Source organism: Bubalus kerabau, chromosome 14 (genome assembly GCF_029407905.1).
Source record: "Bubalus kerabau isolate K-KA32 ecotype Philippines breed swamp buffalo chromosome 14, PCC_UOA_SB_1v2, whole genome shotgun sequence".
Classification (NCBI taxonomy): Eukaryota; Metazoa; Chordata; class Mammalia; order Artiodactyla; family Bovidae; genus Bubalus; species Bubalus kerabau.
This window is the reverse complement of record NC_073637.1, coordinates 21571002-21590213: the sequence shown is the minus strand read 5'-3', so window position 1 is coordinate 21590213 and position 19212 is coordinate 21571002. Positions and strand designations below refer to the sequence as shown.

General features: G+C 43.7%; 1 protein-coding gene across 4 annotated transcripts in view; it reads left to right on the top strand.

Moving 5' to 3' along the window:
• PRKDC (protein kinase, DNA-activated, catalytic subunit) overlaps window positions 1-19212 on the top strand; it is a 126561-nt gene that overhangs the window by 16370 nt on the left and 90979 nt on the right. For all 4 annotated transcript variants that reach the window (XR_008702138.1, XM_055545943.1, XM_055545944.1 and 1 more), the window contains 13 exons: window positions 662-787; window positions 2209-2361; window positions 3707-3822; window positions 4401-4560; window positions 5223-5309; window positions 5691-5810; window positions 6056-6215; window positions 6849-6955; window positions 9461-9551; window positions 10185-10348; window positions 11001-11153; window positions 16502-16609; window positions 18787-19013. Coding sequence is in view for 3 of the 4 variants with exons in the window: in XM_055545943.1 (XP_055401918.1) it covers window positions 662-787; window positions 2209-2361; window positions 3707-3822; window positions 4401-4560; window positions 5223-5309; window positions 5691-5810; window positions 6056-6215; window positions 6849-6955; window positions 9461-9551; window positions 10185-10348; window positions 11001-11153; window positions 16502-16609; window positions 18787-19013 (1772 nt within the window). In the remaining variant the exon portion in view is untranslated. The remainder of the gene's footprint in view (window positions 1-661; window positions 788-2208; window positions 2362-3706; window positions 3823-4400; window positions 4561-5222; window positions 5310-5690; window positions 5811-6055; window positions 6216-6848; window positions 6956-9460; window positions 9552-10184; window positions 10349-11000; window positions 11154-16501; window positions 16610-18786; window positions 19014-19212) is intronic.

Here is a 19212-nt window from a genome sequence, read left to right as displayed (position 1 = left end):
AAGTTGTCCAATAGGATGGTTGTCACTTAAAAGAATTACCATTACTTTCTATAGTAGGTGATAGCTGCTTTCCCAAATGCAATGTTAATATTACATTCAGGTGTTTGAAATTGCAGACAAATGTGTAAATTACTTGCAATGATTGGTAATTCTTTTTTGGGGAAAAAAAAATGGCCTTTCTGTTATTAGCAGTGCCTTAGATTTTGATAAGTGTAGGATGTAATACCTAACTATTTTTTCAGATAAATAAACTTCTGGGTGTGAAACATCCTTAAACACAACCTTATTACTGTACCTACATTTTTACAAAAGGATATTTTCCCCTTGAAACTCTAGGACAAAATACTTAGTATATAATGGGAGGCTTGTCTTAAGTTTACTTCAGTTAGAGAAAATAGGATGAGATGAGAGATCTGTGTGAGGAGGTGAATTATTGGGTATTGTTTTGAAGCTTAGTTCGTGCATCATTATTTTGGTCCTAGAGAATGGTGACTTTTTCCCAGCTTTTTGATTGTGCTTTCATAACGTGCTGTCTTCCTCAACCAAGCTGCATTCTTCAGCCGGGGACTCCCTTAGCTCCAAGAATGCACATCGGGAGGCACAGCAGTGCCGCTGTTGTCCGTCCCTCCTCAGCGTGGCTGTCTGTCTGTTTTCCCGCCAGGGAGCCGAGCCCGAGTCTGAGGACCCTGGAGCGTTGGGGGTAGCCAGGACCGGCAAGTGGAGAGTGCCCACCTGCAGAGACTATGTGGACCTGTTCAGGAGCCTGCTGAGCTGTGACCAGACGATGGTAAACACTGCAGCTGAAAGCCACGGAAGCGCTTTGGCTCCCCTACAGTTTCCATAGTTCACACTGGAGACTTAATTATTTCAGAAGCGTGTTTTACTTTCAGTCTTTTTTTTTTTTTTTAAAGTACTTCAAGTAATGTAAATAAGGATAAAGTGAGACTTGAAAAAAATCAAATTAGGGGAGCAAAGTCATAGAACTCATTTGAAACTAATGAGTAGTTGTAGCCAAGTCCTCATTTTAGCTTAAGAAACTGCGTACAAGGTATCAGAAATGTGGCAGCGTTATCATGGTGGGAGAGCTGTGCTCTCTGTATTCCTTAAGGGTGACGTGATAGGATGGAGACGGGTGCACAGTTCTGTCACCATTGGAACCACCCCTCCTGCTTCCTGTGTTGCTGGCAGGTGTTTCTGCAGTATCTGCTCCAAGCCAGGTTGGTCACCATTTCACACAGTCTCCGACAGAGCATGGGTATCCTAGGAAAAGCGGTTTTTGTCAGTAGATGGTTCCTGTCCTGTGGACAACCTCAGGAATTTTTCTTATTAAGGTATTAGTAAAGTAGTAGAGGAGTATTACTAAAATGTTTTTTTTAATATGTGATATTAGGTATATTTTGAGGTTAAGTTCCATAGACTGTTTTGAGTGAAGACAGCATAACTGGTCTATGTTTTGGGATGGTAGAATATTTCACTTTGAAAGAAATAATAGATTATAGTGCTTTTCAGTCCCTTCTGAGTATGCATGTGTATGTGAGTACATGTGTGTTTACAAGTGCACGTGTATATATGTACATGCATGTGCATTTGCATATAGACATACAGAACGTGTGTATATAGTGTATAGATGTGTGTATACACACACTGCTTGTGTATATTCTCAGTCCCTCAGTCGTGTCCAGCTCTTTGCAACTCAGTGGACTGTAACCTACCAGGCTCCTCTGTCCATGGGATTCTCTAGGCAAGAACACTGGAGTGGGTTGCCATGCCCTCCTCCAGGGGATCTTCCCAACCCGGGGATTGAAACCACATCTCTGACATCCCCCGCATTGGTAGGTGGGTTCTTTACCACTGAGCCACCAAGGAAGCATCTCTCTCTCTCTCTCTCACACATACACTCTCACTCACACACACACACACACACACACTCATTAATGGAGTAAATACTTAGACGAGGTTGGCCTAAACCTTCTCACTGCGGTTTATGTGTATTACGTGACTGCGTAAGTCACATCAGACTGAAATGGTGTTGTCTTAATAATTAGAAAGGTGTCTGTATTTTACGGCTTGAAAACTTAGAGGTAAGTCTGCTCTAGTTCACACAAGTGTTTCCATAAAACCTAATTACATGTGTATGTCATGCTGATTTAATACTCGTACTGACACTGTTTTGTGCAGCATTTTGAAATTTATTTTCTTTACTTTCAGGATTCTCTCTTAGCAGATGAAGCATTTGTCTTTGTGAATTCCTCCCTTCAAAGTCTGAATCGTTTGCTATATGATGAATTTGTAAAATCAGTTTTGAAGATCGTTGAAAAACTGGATCTTACGCTGGAAAAGCAGAGTGTTGGGGAACAAGAGGTTAGAAGATGTTGTCGGTAGCGACTTTGCATCATTTTTGTACCAGCTCTGTCTGCATGCTGCAGTACTCAGGAGCAAATCTTACATTTGTAGAGGATGGCAGGAAGTTGGTTTATCAGCATTAATATGTGTCATTGATACTTTCCTATTGATATTTGAATTGCCCAGTGTGCAGAATATATTCTGTATTAGATTGTTCAAGAAGTAATTTATATGTTTAATAAGTTAAAGCAACTTTTTGGAAAAAGTTTTTGGGAGGATTAGAACTCTTGACTTAGCAACAGTAGAGACTAGTCTGATTTTGTGTAGAGGTGGCTTTTTGCAGAGGGTCTGGGCACCCTGGTGCTCCTCTGATTTATAGCCAGGGGGACTCCAGGCTCTGGAGACAGTAGAAGGGAGGGCAGGAAAGGCCATGCCTCCCACGTTTCTGCACCGTTTTTCTGGCTGGGCTCAAAGATCAGACTGGGCATGAGGTTGCTAGCTTGGAGCTGCTGTCCCTCTGAGGAGACAGGACACTCAGGTAGTGAGACTGTCATCTAAGGTAATTTGTTTTTGAGTCCAGTGGTTCCTGGAATCAAGTTTGCACGTTGGCTTCCACGGCTGAGGCCGTGTGGTCAGGGGTCCTGCAGGGGCAGAGCCCTGGCCTTGGCTGCACTCGTCAAGGGCCAAGTTTTGCGCTGGTTGTCGGGGCCATTGAGGGGTGGCCTGCCACTCTTCAGGCTTTTTATTTATTCACATCTCAAGTAATTTCATGAGCAGACGTGCTCACTCCCTGAGATGATCGGCCACATGCCTGCGTGCAGCGCCCCCGTCCTAGTCTCTGTGTCCCTGCTCCCCCGCACCCCACCGCCCGGTCACCGTCGTCTCTGTTGGTGTTTCCTGGGACATGCCTGGTCTCCAGCCTTGCTCTCCTTCCTGCCTGTTTGACATTTCCACCTGGGTCTGAAACACAAATTGAACGTGTTTATATTTATGTTTTACCTAACAGTAGTGACTGGTCCTCTGTCTCTCATTTTGAAATCTTGTCAGTACTGATAACTGTCTGTGTTTTGAGATTCTGCCTCTGTCTGGGCACTGTGGCTCCTGTGAGCAGTTCTGCCCCGCCCCGCCCCCAGATCTTTCTGTGGTTGCACTTTTCTTCCTCCTTACCGCATCCCTTGTGGCCTCCCGTGTAGCATGTTCTGAGGGTTCTGTCATTTTTATCTGACTGTGAGCTTTGGGCCCATCTCTGCCTCCTCACTGCTGCATTCCTTGCTCAAAGCCTCACCCATGTCTGTGGTCACTTGCTGAGTCATTTGTTGAATGACTGAACGGTACCATGTTTTTGGTGCAACTGATTTTTAAGGATGAAAACAAAGCTGCTGGCATTTGGGTGATCCCGACCTCAGATCCAGCTGCTAACCTGCATCCTGCGAAACCCAAAGACTTCTCTGCTTTCATCAACCTGGTGGAGTTCTGCAGGTATTCATAAAGTTTTGTATACTTAAGAGTAGATACTATCAATTGTTGGCTATGACATAGGAGAACCACTTAAGTAGATACAAGAAATGAAATAGTAGGACTTAAAATCTAAAATAGCTTATATGAAATTTTAAAATAGATCTAATAGCTGTTGAAAAAAAATTTTTTTAATTGTATTTAAAAGATCCTCAGGTAAGGACAATAAGGGGGCTTCCCTGGTGACTCAGACAATAAAGAATCTGTCTGTCTATGCGGGAGACACAGGTTCAATCCCTGGGTTGGGAGGATCCCCTGGGAAGGAAATGGCAACCTACTCCAGTATTCTTGCCTGGAGAATCCCGTGGACAGAGGAGCCTCACAGGCTACAGTCCATGGGGCTGCAAAGAACTGGACATGAGTGAGCGACTGAGCACAGAACACAGCACAGCAAAGCAAGAGTACAGATACACTTGAAAATGGTGTATAATGGAGTCACAGATGATGACTTTGTTTTGATTATGTCACTTACAATTTCAAAGCGGAGTAAAAATAGTATATGATGAGGATTTCTGTGTTAAGCTTTAAATTTGTTTTTACAGGGAGATTCTTCCTGAGAAACATGTAGAATTTTTTGGGCCATGGGTACATTCCTTCTCATACCAGTTAATTCTGCAGTCTACACGGTTGCCACTCATTAGTGGTTTCTACAAACTGCTTTCTCTTGCTGTGAGAAATGCCAAGAAGATAAAGTATTTTGAGGTAAGTGTTTTTTGAGGGACATTGAACATTCTTGTGTATTTTAGATTACATGAGTGTGTATAAATACATTCTAAAATATGATATTGTACAGCATATTGCAGTTTTAAAGTCTACTACTTTTATTTGTATTTTGAAAAACTGATGTGAGTGGCAGTTGGATGACACGGTTTAAAAGTTTAAACGTTGAACGTTTTCCCCATTTTCCGATCTGACTGGCGAGCATCTGGCTGGTGCTGTGAGCTCTTCAGCACCCACCTGCAGCATCACTGGCGCCCTTTCCAGACTCAAGTCCTCAGAGCCTCTGGGCCACGCCTCAGCAGCTGCGCCCAGGCTGCCCGGGGATCTGGTGGCGCCTAAGGTTGGAGAATGGCCGCGTCAGTGTCCAGGGACACTAGTTGTGAGCAGCTGTCTCAGCTCACAGGCGTGCACGTCAGATGACCGGCACGGGGAGTGGACTTGGGCCCCGGACTCCTGGCCAGCGGTCCCCCTCCCACCTCACACGTGCTTCCTCATGGGCCTCTGCCTGAGTGTCTTCCTCTCTGCATGAGGCCTCAGCAGAATGAGAATGGGTCCCCTCACAAGGACCAGTGGGAACCGCCAGATTAGAACACGGGACTATCTGGTTATCATTCCCTGAGCTCATTGCCTGTTTTATCTGACAGGGCGTTGGTCCAAAGAGTCAGAAACAGTCTCTCGAGGATCCAGAGAAGCATTCCTGCTTTGCTTTGTTTGCAAAATTTGGTAAAGAGGTAACTTTCAAAAGCTTTATCCAGTCTTATCATATATTATTTAAAGATGAAATGGGTTGCTTAATCCACGTGGGGGTGGAGGGGTTGAAAACACTGGCAGAGAAAGTCACTGTACTTCCAAAGTCCCCTGAGGTTTCTCACAATAATTTTAGTGATGATGACTCAGGGTCCATAGATTCTTTAGCTTTTCCACATGATGGGAACTAAGTACTCCACACATGAACTTTTGCTGGAGATAAGTACTTAATTTTTAAATGAACATGGTCGTGTCAAAGGCCACGTGATCGTTTTTCATATTTGCAAATCAGATGTTTCGTAGTCGATGGTGGAACTGAAGGCTCTGTTCAGGTGCATAGCACTAACCTTGTCTTCCCTGCCGAGGTGTCAGTTAAGATGAAGCAGTACAAAGATGAACTCCTGGCCTCCTGTTTGACCTTTGTCCTATCCTTGCCACATGACATCATCGCACTTGACGTCAGAGCCTACGTCCCCGCGTTGCAGGTGGGCACATCACTTGTGGGGGTCGTGGTTCCTGAGAAACATGGCAGTCACGGCAGCACTCACATGTCAGAACCCCCATCCCCACCCGCCACCAACATCCTGCGTGGGCGGGCCTTCCTGAGGGGGCTTCAGTGCCCCTTCTCTCCAGCCCGCGTGGGTCCGACAGAGGAAAACTTGTCATTTAATGAGCCCTCTCTCAATACTAAATTCCTGGTGTTCATTATCTCATTTGTTCTCATGTACAGATGGCTTTTAAACTGGGCCTGAGCTATGCCCCACTGGCAGAAGCCGGCCTGAATGCCCTGGAAGAATGGTCAGTTTATATCTGCAAACATGTAATTCAACCCTATTATAAGGATATTCTGCCTAGCCTTGATGGATATCTGAAAACTTCAGCCTTATCGGGTAAGTATAGAAGAGTTTTGATGTGTACTTAAAATGGTAATGTAATACATGTGTTGGTATTTCTACATATTATGCATTCAAAATACATTTGGTTGGTATTTTTGTAATCTTTCCAATTCATTTCAGTATAATTGGACATAAGTATAACTGAGGTTACTTACTCATGTATATCCTAGCAAAATTTATAAAATCTTCAAGGGGAAGAACTCTTAAACATCTTGAACTTCTTATAAATTCTAATCTATTGTCTTGCAAAGAAAACCGTATTTAATAAATCAAACAGGGATTAAAACTATAAGAAAATTCAATAGTAAAGTTATATTTTGACCTCATTTCACCTGATTTTTATTGGTTTTTCAAATAGGACTGATTTAGTACTGCATTGGGAGTGCAGAGTCCTAGCCACTGAACCACCAGGGAAGTCCCTCCAAGAAACTGTTTCTTTTAATTGGTAGTGGTGTTTAAAACTGAGACAACCACCATTAATATTTTTGTTTTAGAAATTTCATTTTTAATCGTACTTTAAATTAGGATTTTAATGTCTCTGTATGGTAGTCTAGTGTCTTTCCCCTTGTGTTTATTAACTAAACAAATGAGTGCTGTTTAAAATTGACTTCTGTTTACCATTGACAGATGAGACCCAGAGTAACTGGGAAGTATCAGCGCTTTCTCGGGCTGTCCAGAAAGGATTTGCTAAAGACGTGTTAAAGCATCTGAAACGGACAAAAAACATTTCATCTGTAAGAGATCCTTATATTTTCTTTACCTTAAATAGTGGAGAGATCAGATTCTGATGCTCATGAGTAGTAAAAATCTTCATTTAAAATATCATTGTTACATATAAATTTGTATACAGTAAGAAAATAATTTCAGTATATGTTTAGTGATAAAAATGTAAACCGTGTTATTGTCTTGATCTTGTTTTTTTTGTTTGAAATAAGCAGTTGCCACACTGATATTGATGTATAAGATTGCCTCATTTACTGATTAAATCTGAAATAGGTCATTTTGTCGAGTTTAGTTCATGGCAGTTTTTATGTTTTTTTCCCAGTGATAATTTCTTAAGACTGGTTTTTTTTAGATGTGGCACATAATGTAAGAGATAAAAATGATGTAAATAGAGAAAATTGAGTTAGTGTAACTTAACATCTCGGAGAAGGCAACGGCACCCCACTCCAGTACTCTTGCCTGGAAAATCCCATGGACGGAGGAGCCTGGTAGGCTGCAGTCCATGGGGTCGCTAAGAGTCGGACACGACTGAGCGACTTCATTTTCAGTTTTCGCTTTCATGCATTGGAGAAGGAAATGGCAGCCCACTCCAGTATTCTTGCCTGGAGAATCCCAGGGACAGGGGAGCCTGGTGGGCTGCTGTCTATGGGGTCGCACAGAGTCGAACATGACTGAAGCGACTTAGCAGCAGCAGCAGCAACTTAATATCTAGAACTGGTATTGCAAGCTTTCAGGAAGTTTCCTCTGATCTCATTATTTTTGACAGTTTTTGTTATAGGATCAGAAATTCATTTATTTCTTTTTAAAATTTTTACTTATTTTTCGCTGTGCTGGGTCTTTGTTGCTGCAAGGGGTTTTCTCTACTTGTGGCAAGTGGGGGCTACTCTCTTGACAGCTTTTGATTGGGCGACTTGAATGAAACTAGAAGTGGTGTCTAATGGTTTTAAATTATTTTATCACATTTAGGTAAAAGAAGATAAAGTTTCTTGAGAATATCTCTAGTTTTGCACGTTTCTTTACAGGCATAGGGCCCAGGGGTCCCAAAGTGCGAGGCCAGAACTGTTTTCACTTGTGATTATTTGCACTGTGCAGTGGTGGGTGGGGCTGTTGGTTCCTTTAAGCGTCACGAAGCCTCGACCCTTGAGCACACACCGTGTACCATCCCGTGTGCTGGGGCAGGAGGCGCTGGCGGTTGTCCTCAGGGAGCATCGAGCAGCCGCCTCCCTGATGCGCACCACTGTTACTGGAAGCATGGCAACGGACTCCTGGCTGCTCAGTGTCTGGCCGACGTTTTCTCTGAAATAGAGAGCGGGCCTGTCACTTCAGGAGCACATCTGAGAATCTCTGCTGCCAGTGAATGACTATCTCCAGATGAGCAGAACATTGTATTCCTAAACCGAGTGTAAGATAAAGCAAGCGGATTGTACTGTAATAGACTGCATAAACTTCCCTCATGTGGGCTCACACGCCACATTGTAACTAACCTTTAAGAAACTACTGCTTCAGTTTTGGAGTAGTATCAAAGAAAACCCTGCTGCTGCTGCTGCTAAGTCGCTTCAGTTGTGTCCGACTCTGTGCAACCCCATAGATGGCAGCCCACCAGGCTCCCCCGTCCCTGGGATTCTCCAGGCAAGAATACTGGAGTGGGTTGCCATTTCCTTCTCCAATGCATGAAAATGAAAAGTGAAAATGAAGTCGTTCAGTCGTGTCCGACTCTTAGCGACCTCATGGACTGCAGCCTACCAGGCTCCTCCGTCCATGGGATTTTCCATGCAAGAGTACTGGAGTGGGGTGCCATTGCCTTCTCCGAAGAAAACCCTAGTTTCCTACAAAAACTATGAAGTCCTCCTCCCTTTTCTAGTTGCAGCCCAGAAGTCTGTTGCAGACGCAAAATGTGAACAGCACCACTTGCCTGAGGTTGTTTATTTGGAATACATCCTTAGTTTTCCTAAAACTATGTCATTTGTTAACATGTCATGGGTTCAGTGTTTTTAAGTAAAATGATAAGTATTTAAATAATGAAAAGTAAAAGTGTTAGTCGATCAGTCGTGCTGACTTTTTGCAACCCCATGGACTATAGCCCGGCAGGCTACTCTGTCCAGGGGATTTTCCAAGCAAGAATACTGGAGTGGGTTGCCATGCCCTCTACCAGGGGATCTTCCCGACCCAGGGATTGAACCTGGGTCTCCCTCATTGCAGGCAGATTCTTTACTGTCTGAGCTACCAGGGAAGCTAAGTTTTAACAAGAAAATACTGGTAAATACGACCCACATTAACAGAAGCTCTGTGGGAATCCTCAGTACTTTTTAAGGGTATCAGGACTCCGGAAACAGGAACTGCTGACCTAGAAAATGGACATTGGCTGCAAAAGTGGGAGAATTGTGGCTTCTTTTCATGATTTTGCAGTAAAATGACGGCAGTGCCGTGGAGGATCATAAGGAGACATGGAGGCATCAGCGGTAGAGAGGGTCTTTCTTTGAGCTCAAGGTTGTTTCTCGTTGTCACCACATTTGCAGAATGAAGCGCTGTCCTTAGAAGAAACACGGGTTCGAGTAGTGCAAGTACTTGGCCGTCTCGGGGGACAGATCAACAAAAACCTGCTAACAGGTGATGTTTCCTGAAAGTAACTCAACCCCTGAGACATGCGGGCCCCTCAGCTGAATGCACACAGGTCACGGTGTCTTCTGAGAGTGAATGCTTCCGCCATGCCCTGAAGCCTGTGGGTTCCTATCTTCAGGGTCTGGCATTTGTTCATTTTTTAAGCAGAGTCTAGCTGGATAGGCCTTATGTTAAACATCGTGTCAGGAATTCAGAGTTATCTTTTTGAATACTAATATTGTTAATGTTTGGATATTTGTAGGTTGTTTTTGATCAGAATTAGTGTTTTTTGATGAGTAAAAATTTTTAGTTTTAAAATTTCATCCTAAATGTACTGGTGATTTTGGCATTTCAGTGGTTAGAACGTATATTAGAAAAATATGTGTTTTAAAGAGGAACTATTTAATGAAAGTATTGTTCATTTATCATTTTTTCACAGAAGAGTAACTTAACTAAAATTGAAAATTAAACATTCCAGACTATTAGACTTGTTTAAAAATAATCTGACTTTCAGTCAGATTAGAAACAGCGTGTGGTGGTTTCTGATGTTGCTGCCGCGTGTGTGTGATAAACAGACCAGGAGGAGGTGGGCCAGGGCCGTCCCGGTGAGGGGAGGAGGGCTGACCGGCATCTCCCCTACAGCGGCGTCCCCCGAGGAGCGGGCCAGGGGCTGTGTGGCTTGGGACCGAGAGAGGAGGCTCAGCTTCGCAGTGCCCTTCGTGGACATGAAGCCCATCATTCACCTGGACCTGTTCCTGCCACGTGTCACAGAGCTGGCACTCTCGGCAGGTGACAGACACACCAAGGTACTCACTCATCACTCACCGCGGTCAGCTGCGTGCTCCTTAGGAGACATGTGTTGTGTTTCATGGGCTTTGTGTTTTCTCTAGCTTAGTGATGGGGAAACTGCTCAGTTATCAGAAGTCGGTATCCTTGGAAAATGGAAATTAAACCTAAAGAGTCTGAATAGATGATAAAACATTAACGCACTAGAATTCTTCATCGTAGAGAACACAGGGCACAGGGTGTTGAGAAGGGATTTTTTAGTCTGTGCTCGATTCTCTATTCAAGTTGGGAGATTCAAAACAGAAGATCTCAAGGTTTTCTATTAATTTGTACCTTTCCACATTTTGTTCATTAAAAATAGATTTTCAGGAAGTAACAGTTAAAGCGTGCTCACAAATGGAGCTGTGTTCTGTGATACGGCACTATGGGACTTTGTCTCTTATGAATGTGTTAGTCCCAGTGCCTGGATCTTTTACGTCTCAGTTCTCAGCTCTTGGCTCCAGAGCAGAGTGAACAGAAGCATTAATCTTATACAACAGGAAGTGTTGCTTAATGTTAGTTCATATGTGGGTGGGATAGTTATCTGCTGCACAGGTTTACCTTTTTAAAGGGCTGCGTTCTGTAGCATTTCAAACTGCTCTTGACCTTTGTTGGACCCCTGGTCTGTTTCAGGTTGCGGCCTGTGAACTTCTGCACAGTGTGGTTATGTTTATGCTGGGAAAAGCCACTCAGATGCCTGACGGTGGTCAGGGCCCCCCACCCATGTACCAGCTCTATAAGCGCACATTTCCTGTGCTGCTTCGACTGGCGTGTGACGTAGACCAGGTCAGTGCATGATCATGAATTTGAAACAGTTATAGAATTTGGAAAAATGTCGCATCAGGTCCAGTGATCATCTCAGCTTGTTGCATGTTGGGACGACTCTTAACATCCTTGAAACCTGCTGCCTGGTGCTGCCCTCCCACCTCCAGATAGGACCTGGGACTCAGGACTTCTCAAAGCGCCCGCAGTCCCTAAACATGTGCCACAGGGTTTGGAAAGAGTCCCTGCTGTGGCATCTGAGGCTGTGTGTGCCATTGGCCCTGTGATGTCAGCGCTCATGGTCTTGCACGGAGGGGAGGTGGGGGAAGCCGTGGCCAGCAGTCAGGGGGCTCGGAGATACTGGCAGGGTGCTCTTTCCTTGTGGCTTTGTGGACAGGTAACAGCCTTTGGTGCTGGGACACAGAAAACATTCAAGTTCTCACTTTATTTTGTGAAGCAATAGAGGGTTCACACATAAAAAAGAAAATGAAAAACCCACTTATAAACATGGATGGAAAGTCCCTTGGAATATGTGAACCAGTACAGTCCAGCAGTGCAGTGAGATGCAGTGATTAAATAGAATTTGGGGGTAAAACTAGAAATTTACCACAGTAGATTTCTTTCGTGGTGATTCTCTCCATATAGGCCAGAAAAATATTTGTGTTGGCAAGCCAGGAATAGTTTACTTTTGCCTTTAAAATGTCATTTACCTGAATGACACAGTTGGGTTGCCCCCAGCCTTGAAGCACTGTGCTGCCTCTGTTTGGGCCTAGGTTGAGATGTGGTGAGACGTGACTCTACACCCAGAGCAGGGCCTGTGGGCAGCCTGTTCTCAGAACGGCTTTACGTGTGTCTAGGAATTTATTTGTGGGGGTTGCTGTCTGTGTCTCTCATCAGGCCACGCGGTCCCTGAGGGCATGGATGTCCGAGAAAGGAAGAAAGAAGTTACTTTTTTGAATACAGTTTGTAAAAACTCTCTAAGAATCAATGAAGGCGAAAGCTGATGAATTACAAAATAGGACTCTCATATATCAGTGTTTTAATATAGCTCATATTTTAGTATTGACCCCTTGGGAAATGTGTCTACAGTATGCCGTTCATAACAGCATCAAAGAATATAGTGCAGCATCCGGGGGAGTTCCCTGGTGGTCTAGTGGACAGATTCCAGACTTTCAGTGCTATGGTGCAGGTTAGTCCCTGGCCCGCAGACCACGTGGTCCAGCCATAATAAATACAGAAAGCATCTAGCAATAAACTTTAACATGCCAGGCACTCGTGTATTTTATGAATATAAAATGAATGTGATGTGTGCCTGAAGAACCAGTACTGAGGGAATTTCCAGGTGGTCTAGTGCTTAGGGCTTGGCATTTCCACTGGTGGAGCCCAGGTTTGACACCTGGTCAGGGAACGAGGGTCCCACATACTGCATGACTTGGCAAGAAGGAAGGATTAATACTGAAAAAAGGCTGAATCTTCCTCAAATCCTTCAGTAAGTTTGGTATCCTTCCAGCAAAAATCCTGAAAGTATTTCATTTTGAACATGAAAAGCAGTCTGAAAGAATAATTGCTTGAACCTAACCCCCAAAACTTGTGGGCGGGTCAAGTCCTGGAGGGAGTCCTGCCCTCGCAGACATCAGGAGGATGACACTCTGAGTATAGTGGTTGGACTACTGCACAGGTGTCAGTGGGGCTCTCTGGCAGTGGACACGTGGGCCCCCGTGTGCACATCAAGTATGTGTGGTGCATGGGGTTTTCTGGGTCAGTGAGAAATGGACCGTTTAGTATATTCTTTTAGAGTTATTAACATATGAAAGGTTAATTTCAGATTTAAAAGATACAGAAGGAAAAACAAACTGGAGATATGAGAGAGAAATGTAATGAATTATAGCCTGTGTGAATCTTTGGATAGGGATGGTCTTTTTCACTGGTAAAATATATTAATATGGAAACATAGGTTGCTAAAAGTAAACTCCCCACCATCACCCCGTGCCCCCCATCACTCCCCAGGAAAAGGCATGTCATCCTCTGCAGAAAACCTGAGAAGCTTCCCTGAGATCTTAGTAAAACACATTCTTACAAACATATGTATAAATTTTGTTTTATAGAGAAAGTAGGGTCACAGTGTTCAGAAATTCTTTTATTTAAAATGCAGTTCTGCTACTCTTGTGGACTTTATCATTACATTGTAGGTGTCTTTGTAAAGTTTGTGTAGAAAGGGAGATTTTCATACAAGATTTGAAGGCAGATATGTGGAAGAAAATTATTAGTATATTGATTTGATCAGTGTTTAAAACTGCTGAATGACGCAAAACCCACAATTTTGATATATATGTATTTAATGTGGGTGAGTCTCTTGGACAGCAAGGAGATCAAGCCAGTGTATTCTAAAGGTAATCAACCCTGAATACTCATTGGAAGGACTGATATTGGAAGCTCCAATACTTTGGCTACCTGATGAGACAAGCTGACTCATTGGAAAAGATCCCGATGCTGGGAAAGATTGAAGGGAGAAGAAGAGGGTGAAAGAGGACAAAATGGTTGGATGGTATCATTGGCTCAATGGACATGCATTTGAACAAACTCCATGAGACAGTGAGGGACAGAGAAGCCTGGCATGCTGCAGTCCATGGGGTCGTGAAGAGTTGGACATGACTTGGGAACTGAACAACAGTATAAAGTGGAAAATTTCTTTTTGCAATTTTGTGCTAAAGAACGTAAGATTTTAAAATGGACAAATGGATAAAGAACAAAAATGGGAAGGTCATGAACAAAGAAATACGTGTGGCCAATTAAGTACATTTTAAATATTCAACCTTTTAGTAAATAAGGAAATTCAAAATTATATTTTTTTGTAGTCATTGTCAAATAATTTAAAAATTGGCAGTGTTTAGTTTTAGTGTTGCCAGTGTTTAGTGTCGCTTTATTGATTACGCCAAAGCCTTTGTGTGTGTAGATCACAACAAACTGTGGAAAATTCTTCAAGAGATGGGAATACCAGACCACCTTACCTGCCTTCTGAGAAATCTTTATGCAGGTTAAGAAGCAACAGTTAGAACTGGACATGGAACTACAGACTGGTTCCAAATTGGGAAAGGAGTACATCAAGGCTGTATATTGTTACCCTTCTTATGTAACATATATGCAGAGTACATCATGTGAAATGCCAGGCTGGATGAAACAGAAGCTGGAATCAAGATTGCCAGGAGAAATATCAATAACCTCAGATACACAAATGACATCACCCTTGTGGCAGAAAGTGAAGAGGAACTGAAAAGCCTCTTGATGAAAATGAAAGAGGAGAGTGAAAAGCTGTCTTGAAACTCAACATTCAAAAAACTAAAATCATGGTATCCGATCCCATCACTTCATGGCAAATAGTTGGGGAAACAATGGAAACAATGACAGACTTTATTTTCTTGCACTCCAGTCACTGAAGATGGTGACTACAGCCATGAAATTGAAAGATGCTTGCTTCTTGGAAGAAAAGCTATGACTAACCTAGGCAGCATATTAAAAAGCAGAGGCATTACTTTGCCAACAAAGGTCCATCTAGTCAAAGTTATGGTTTTTCCAGTGGTCATGCATGGATATGAGAGTTGGACTATAAAGAAAGTTGAGCACTGAAGAATTGATGCTTTTGAACTGTGGTGTTGGAGAAGACTCTTGGGAGTCCCTTGGACTGCAAGGAGATCCAACCAGTTCATCCTAAAGGAAATCAGTCCTGAATATTCATTGGAAGGATTGATGCTGAAGCTGAAGCTCCAATACTTTGGCCACCTGATGTGAAGAACTGACTCATTTGAAAAGACCCTGATCCTGGTGAAAGATTGAAGGCGGGAGAAGAAAGGGATGACAGAAGATGAGATGGTTGGATAGCATCACCAACTCGATGGACGTATATTTGAGCAAGCTCAGGGAGTTGGTAATGGACAGGGAAGGCTGGCTTGTTACAGTCCATGGGGTAGCAAAGAGTTGGTCATGACTGAGCGGCTAAACTGAACTGAACTGAGTGTTGCCAGGCCAGTAGGGAAGAGGTCTGTGGTTCTGGCAGGAGGGAGTACGGATGCCATGCTCGTCCAGAGAGGCATTCAGAGCGTGTGCACGTGGCTGTCACACTTGTGAACCACCTGTGTTTCTAGCAATAGGTCCTGCTGCGTCCATACAGGAGATGCTGGGCCTCTATAAACATACAGATACAGCCCATGTGTTTATGTGAAAAGTATTCAGACGAGAAAAAGTGGTTACAAAAGTGTGTATTTTTACAGTCGAGTATATTCATATATTTAAGTGTAGAAATGTATTGTGTTAACAGTGATTTTGAATGTTAACAGTGGTTACATTCAAGCCCTACATTGGATGTAGGGTTATAGACGGATGGTTTTCTACATTTTCTATAAGGAATATGTATGTACCTATATATAATTTATGTACTAGGAATGCAAAATAATTTTTTTGAAAACAAAAAAGTAACCCTTTAAGACCAGGTTAATTTCCAAACTGAAAGGTAGGACTCTTTTACTTTGATTTAGTCTAAAATTGTTTCAAGTTTAGGAAGATAATTTTCGGAGAAATATCTGGGTACAAGAGGACCTGTTTAGCCTGAGCCCCAAGACATGCACGTGAGTTTTGATGTGGTGTGCATACCAAGTGCTTCCTTCTTGAGCACAGTATCACTGGGGAAGTAAAAGTCCCTGGACTGTGTGGGGCGCCTGTGGGGCCAGCCTGTAAGACACAGAGGAGAGAGATCTGAACACGGAGGATGTTCGCCTTCACTTGGACTGTGAGCATTTACTCCTCGTAGAGAAAGGGGACTAGCCGCATAACCACGTGTCTCAGGAGATTGCTCTGATCCAAAAGGACACTGCAGCTTCTCCCCAGGCCTGAACTGTGAAACCCAGAGGCCAGCAGGCTGTCTGGGTCCTGGAGAGACCGTGTCTACATTTGAGCCACTTAGGATAAGAAACTGGGATGCCATAGAGTGAAGACTTGCCTCCCTTCTTCTAGCTGGGGATGGGGGAGTGCCTCTTCTGTGATGCGTGTGGAAGCGTGTCCGCGGAGGATGTGGGAACGGACCGCCTCCTGTGCACGCTCAGGACCAGGTTAATACGATAGGTGTGGGAAGCCTTCGCTGTCAACCCTGATTGCCCTGCTTAGGAGAGGAACAATGACTCCTGGGACACATGATTTTTTTTTGTAGGCCTCTTAGGAGGGGATAAGTTAGATCATGTTCGTCACAGAATTTAGCTGGAGAAGGACACTGGTATAACCACACTAGTGGTATTGCTTAATTTTGCTTCTGTCATAGAAATGGAACTTTCTCTGCTATAAGATCAGCATGAAGGAAGTGAATTGTGATGGTCTTGCTCTTCCAGGTGACAAGGCAGCTATATGAACCTCTGGTCATGCAGCTGATTCACTGGTTCACCAACAACAAGAAGTTTGAGAGTCAGGACACGGTTGCCCTGCTGGAGGCAATACTGGTGAGTGTGATCCCCTCCTGCCATTCTTGTTGACTGGCTTGTGTGGTCAGTGTTCAGTATCTTAAGCTGCCCATCGGGGTGTCAGAATGTAGCATCTCGCTAGATCCATCATCTTTTTCTTTTGTTTTAGATAATCGGTGAGACACCATTTAATGAATGTGGTGCCATATTTATTATCTTAAGTGATACTTTTAAATAGCTGCATGCAAACAGATTTTTTTGCTTTGTTTTGGGAGGATAACTATAAACATGACAAACTTCATCTACTTTGAGGGACTATGTGTGTGTATGTGTGTTTGGAGGGTGGAAAGGGTGAACAGCAGGAATGTCTCTGGACTTTTATCAGAGTTGCAGTATCCTCTTGTTTTTAAAAACATGTCTCTGGTATAATAGTTAAGAGTAAAAGGAATTATTTGAGCTTGTCCCATTTTCTCCTGCATTCAGATTCAGTTCCTCAAAACCCCTAAAAATCTCAGCTCAGCGTTTACATACAAGGGTCCTGAGCCACTGGAGGTGGCATTGTTGGGCTGTGGTCTCGCTCACGGAGGCAGAAGGCAGTGGTCAGCTAAAGCCTTACTGTCTTTCCACACTTATTTTATTTTCATTTTCTGAACTTGTACAAGTAACTTGTACAAATACATGTGATTTCTTTAAATGTCATATTAAGTGATTTTTACCAGTATATCAACCCATACTTTTATTTTCTCATATGCTGACTTTGAAGTCAAAATCCCCAGTTGAACTCATAGCACATTTGTCCAAACGAAAATCCTCTAGTTCTGTGTTTTTGAAAACTGCTTTCTTTGAGTCTCTGTGTCACTCTGTTGAGTGAGTAGCGTCATCACTTGGAGGACTGCCATCCGTCCCTGCTGGCCCAGGTCCGTCCTGGCGTCACTGACAAGCGTGTCGTTACTCACAGAGGCCCCCGACTAGAGGTCACGTGTGGGTGGTGGGCATCATTGAACACTTGTAGTTAGGATGGTGGCATCAGTACAGCTGTGGTTTACTTCCAGCAGGGTCTGGTGGTGGAGCTGCCTGTGACAGATCCAGTTAATTCAGTTTCACTTGTGGATATTTCAAGCAGACGGATTTATTCCGCTGTTTCTAAAGTCGCTGTCTTAGCTGATCACTGAAGGCAGTTTAAGTCAGGGTGAGAATGGAAATGTAATGTGAGCTGGTTGTGGAGGTGAGAGCTGGTTGTGGAGGTGAGAGCTGGTTGTGGAGGTGAGAGCTCGTTGTGGAGGTGAGAGCTTGTTGTGGAGGTGAGAGCCGGTGCGGGCTCCAGCACCCATGTGTCTCTCCCGTCCGCGCCTCTGCCATTTCTGCTGTGTGTGACCATCACCTCCTTGACTCTGGTTGGGACTGTGATCAGAGATTTTGTGTATGGCAAGGAACCAGTTGTGTTAGAATCCTCTTTTTTCATTTTCTGAGTACTTTCTCAGGTTAAACTTCTCCTTTGTGGATCAAAGAGGGAAACAAACACTCAAGTTTCCTAGGCAGTTTTTTCTAGGTGTTCAGAGACCGTGGGCTTCGGTGGTGACTCAGGTGGTAAAGAATCTGCCTGCAACATGAGAGACCTGGGTTCAGTCCTTGGGTTGGGAAGATCCCCTGGAGAAGGGAATGGCTACCTACTCCGTTATTCTGGCCTGCATAATTCCATGGACTGTATAGTCCATGGGGTCGCAAAGAGTCGGACACGACTGAGCAACTTTCACTTCACTTTCAGAGACCATACCATTGTGGAGCATGCTCCGACAGAAAGTTATATTTTCAGAACCGCATCTGTCAGATTTTTCTTTGTGTAGCATTTCAGTTTCCTCGAGACTTGCAAGGTCTTTTCTTCATCCTCAGTAGATAAGCATCCCAGGTGCTGTTACAGGTAGAATCAGCAGCAGAAGGTTCAGGATGCAGCCATTGTGTTTATTCAGGGAACGAGAGACTGCTTTGTTGATATATAATTAAAGTATTCTCTCTCTTCTTACAAATGTTTCAGCTCCTTAGTCTGTGTAAAAGACAGTTTCGTTTTGTCAAAGGAGTTTGTTATTAGAGTCTAGATGCTTCCTGCAAAGCCCCTTGACTAGTGTCTCTTTGTTCCTGAATTGAGCTCTAAATTCGTTCCCATAAGGTGCTCCAGTTATGTTCAGGGTACTCAGCTGTCACTTTATGCTTTGTTTCAGGATGGAATTGTGGACCCTGTGGACAGCACTTTAAGAGATTTTTGTGGTCGGTGTATTCGGGAATTCCTCAAATGGTCCATTAAGCAGACAACACCGCAGCAGCAGGAGAACAGTCCAGTAAACACCAAGTCACTCTTCAAGCGACTATACAGCTTTGCACTTCACCCCAATGCTTTCAAAAGACTGGGAGCATCGCTTGCTTTTAATAATATCTACAGGGAGTTCAGGTGCGTAAGTTCCCTGTCTGGGGTACTGGGGCGGGGGAGCGGCACGGGAAGAGTAATACTATTTACAGGGAGTTCAGGAGTCCCATGATTGGAAGAGTGTAAAGGTTCTTACGTTTCCAGTAGTGATTTTGTGAAGTGACTTGCTGTTTATGCATCCATGTAATCATGTATCAAGCACTTAGTGAAAACTTATATTCTG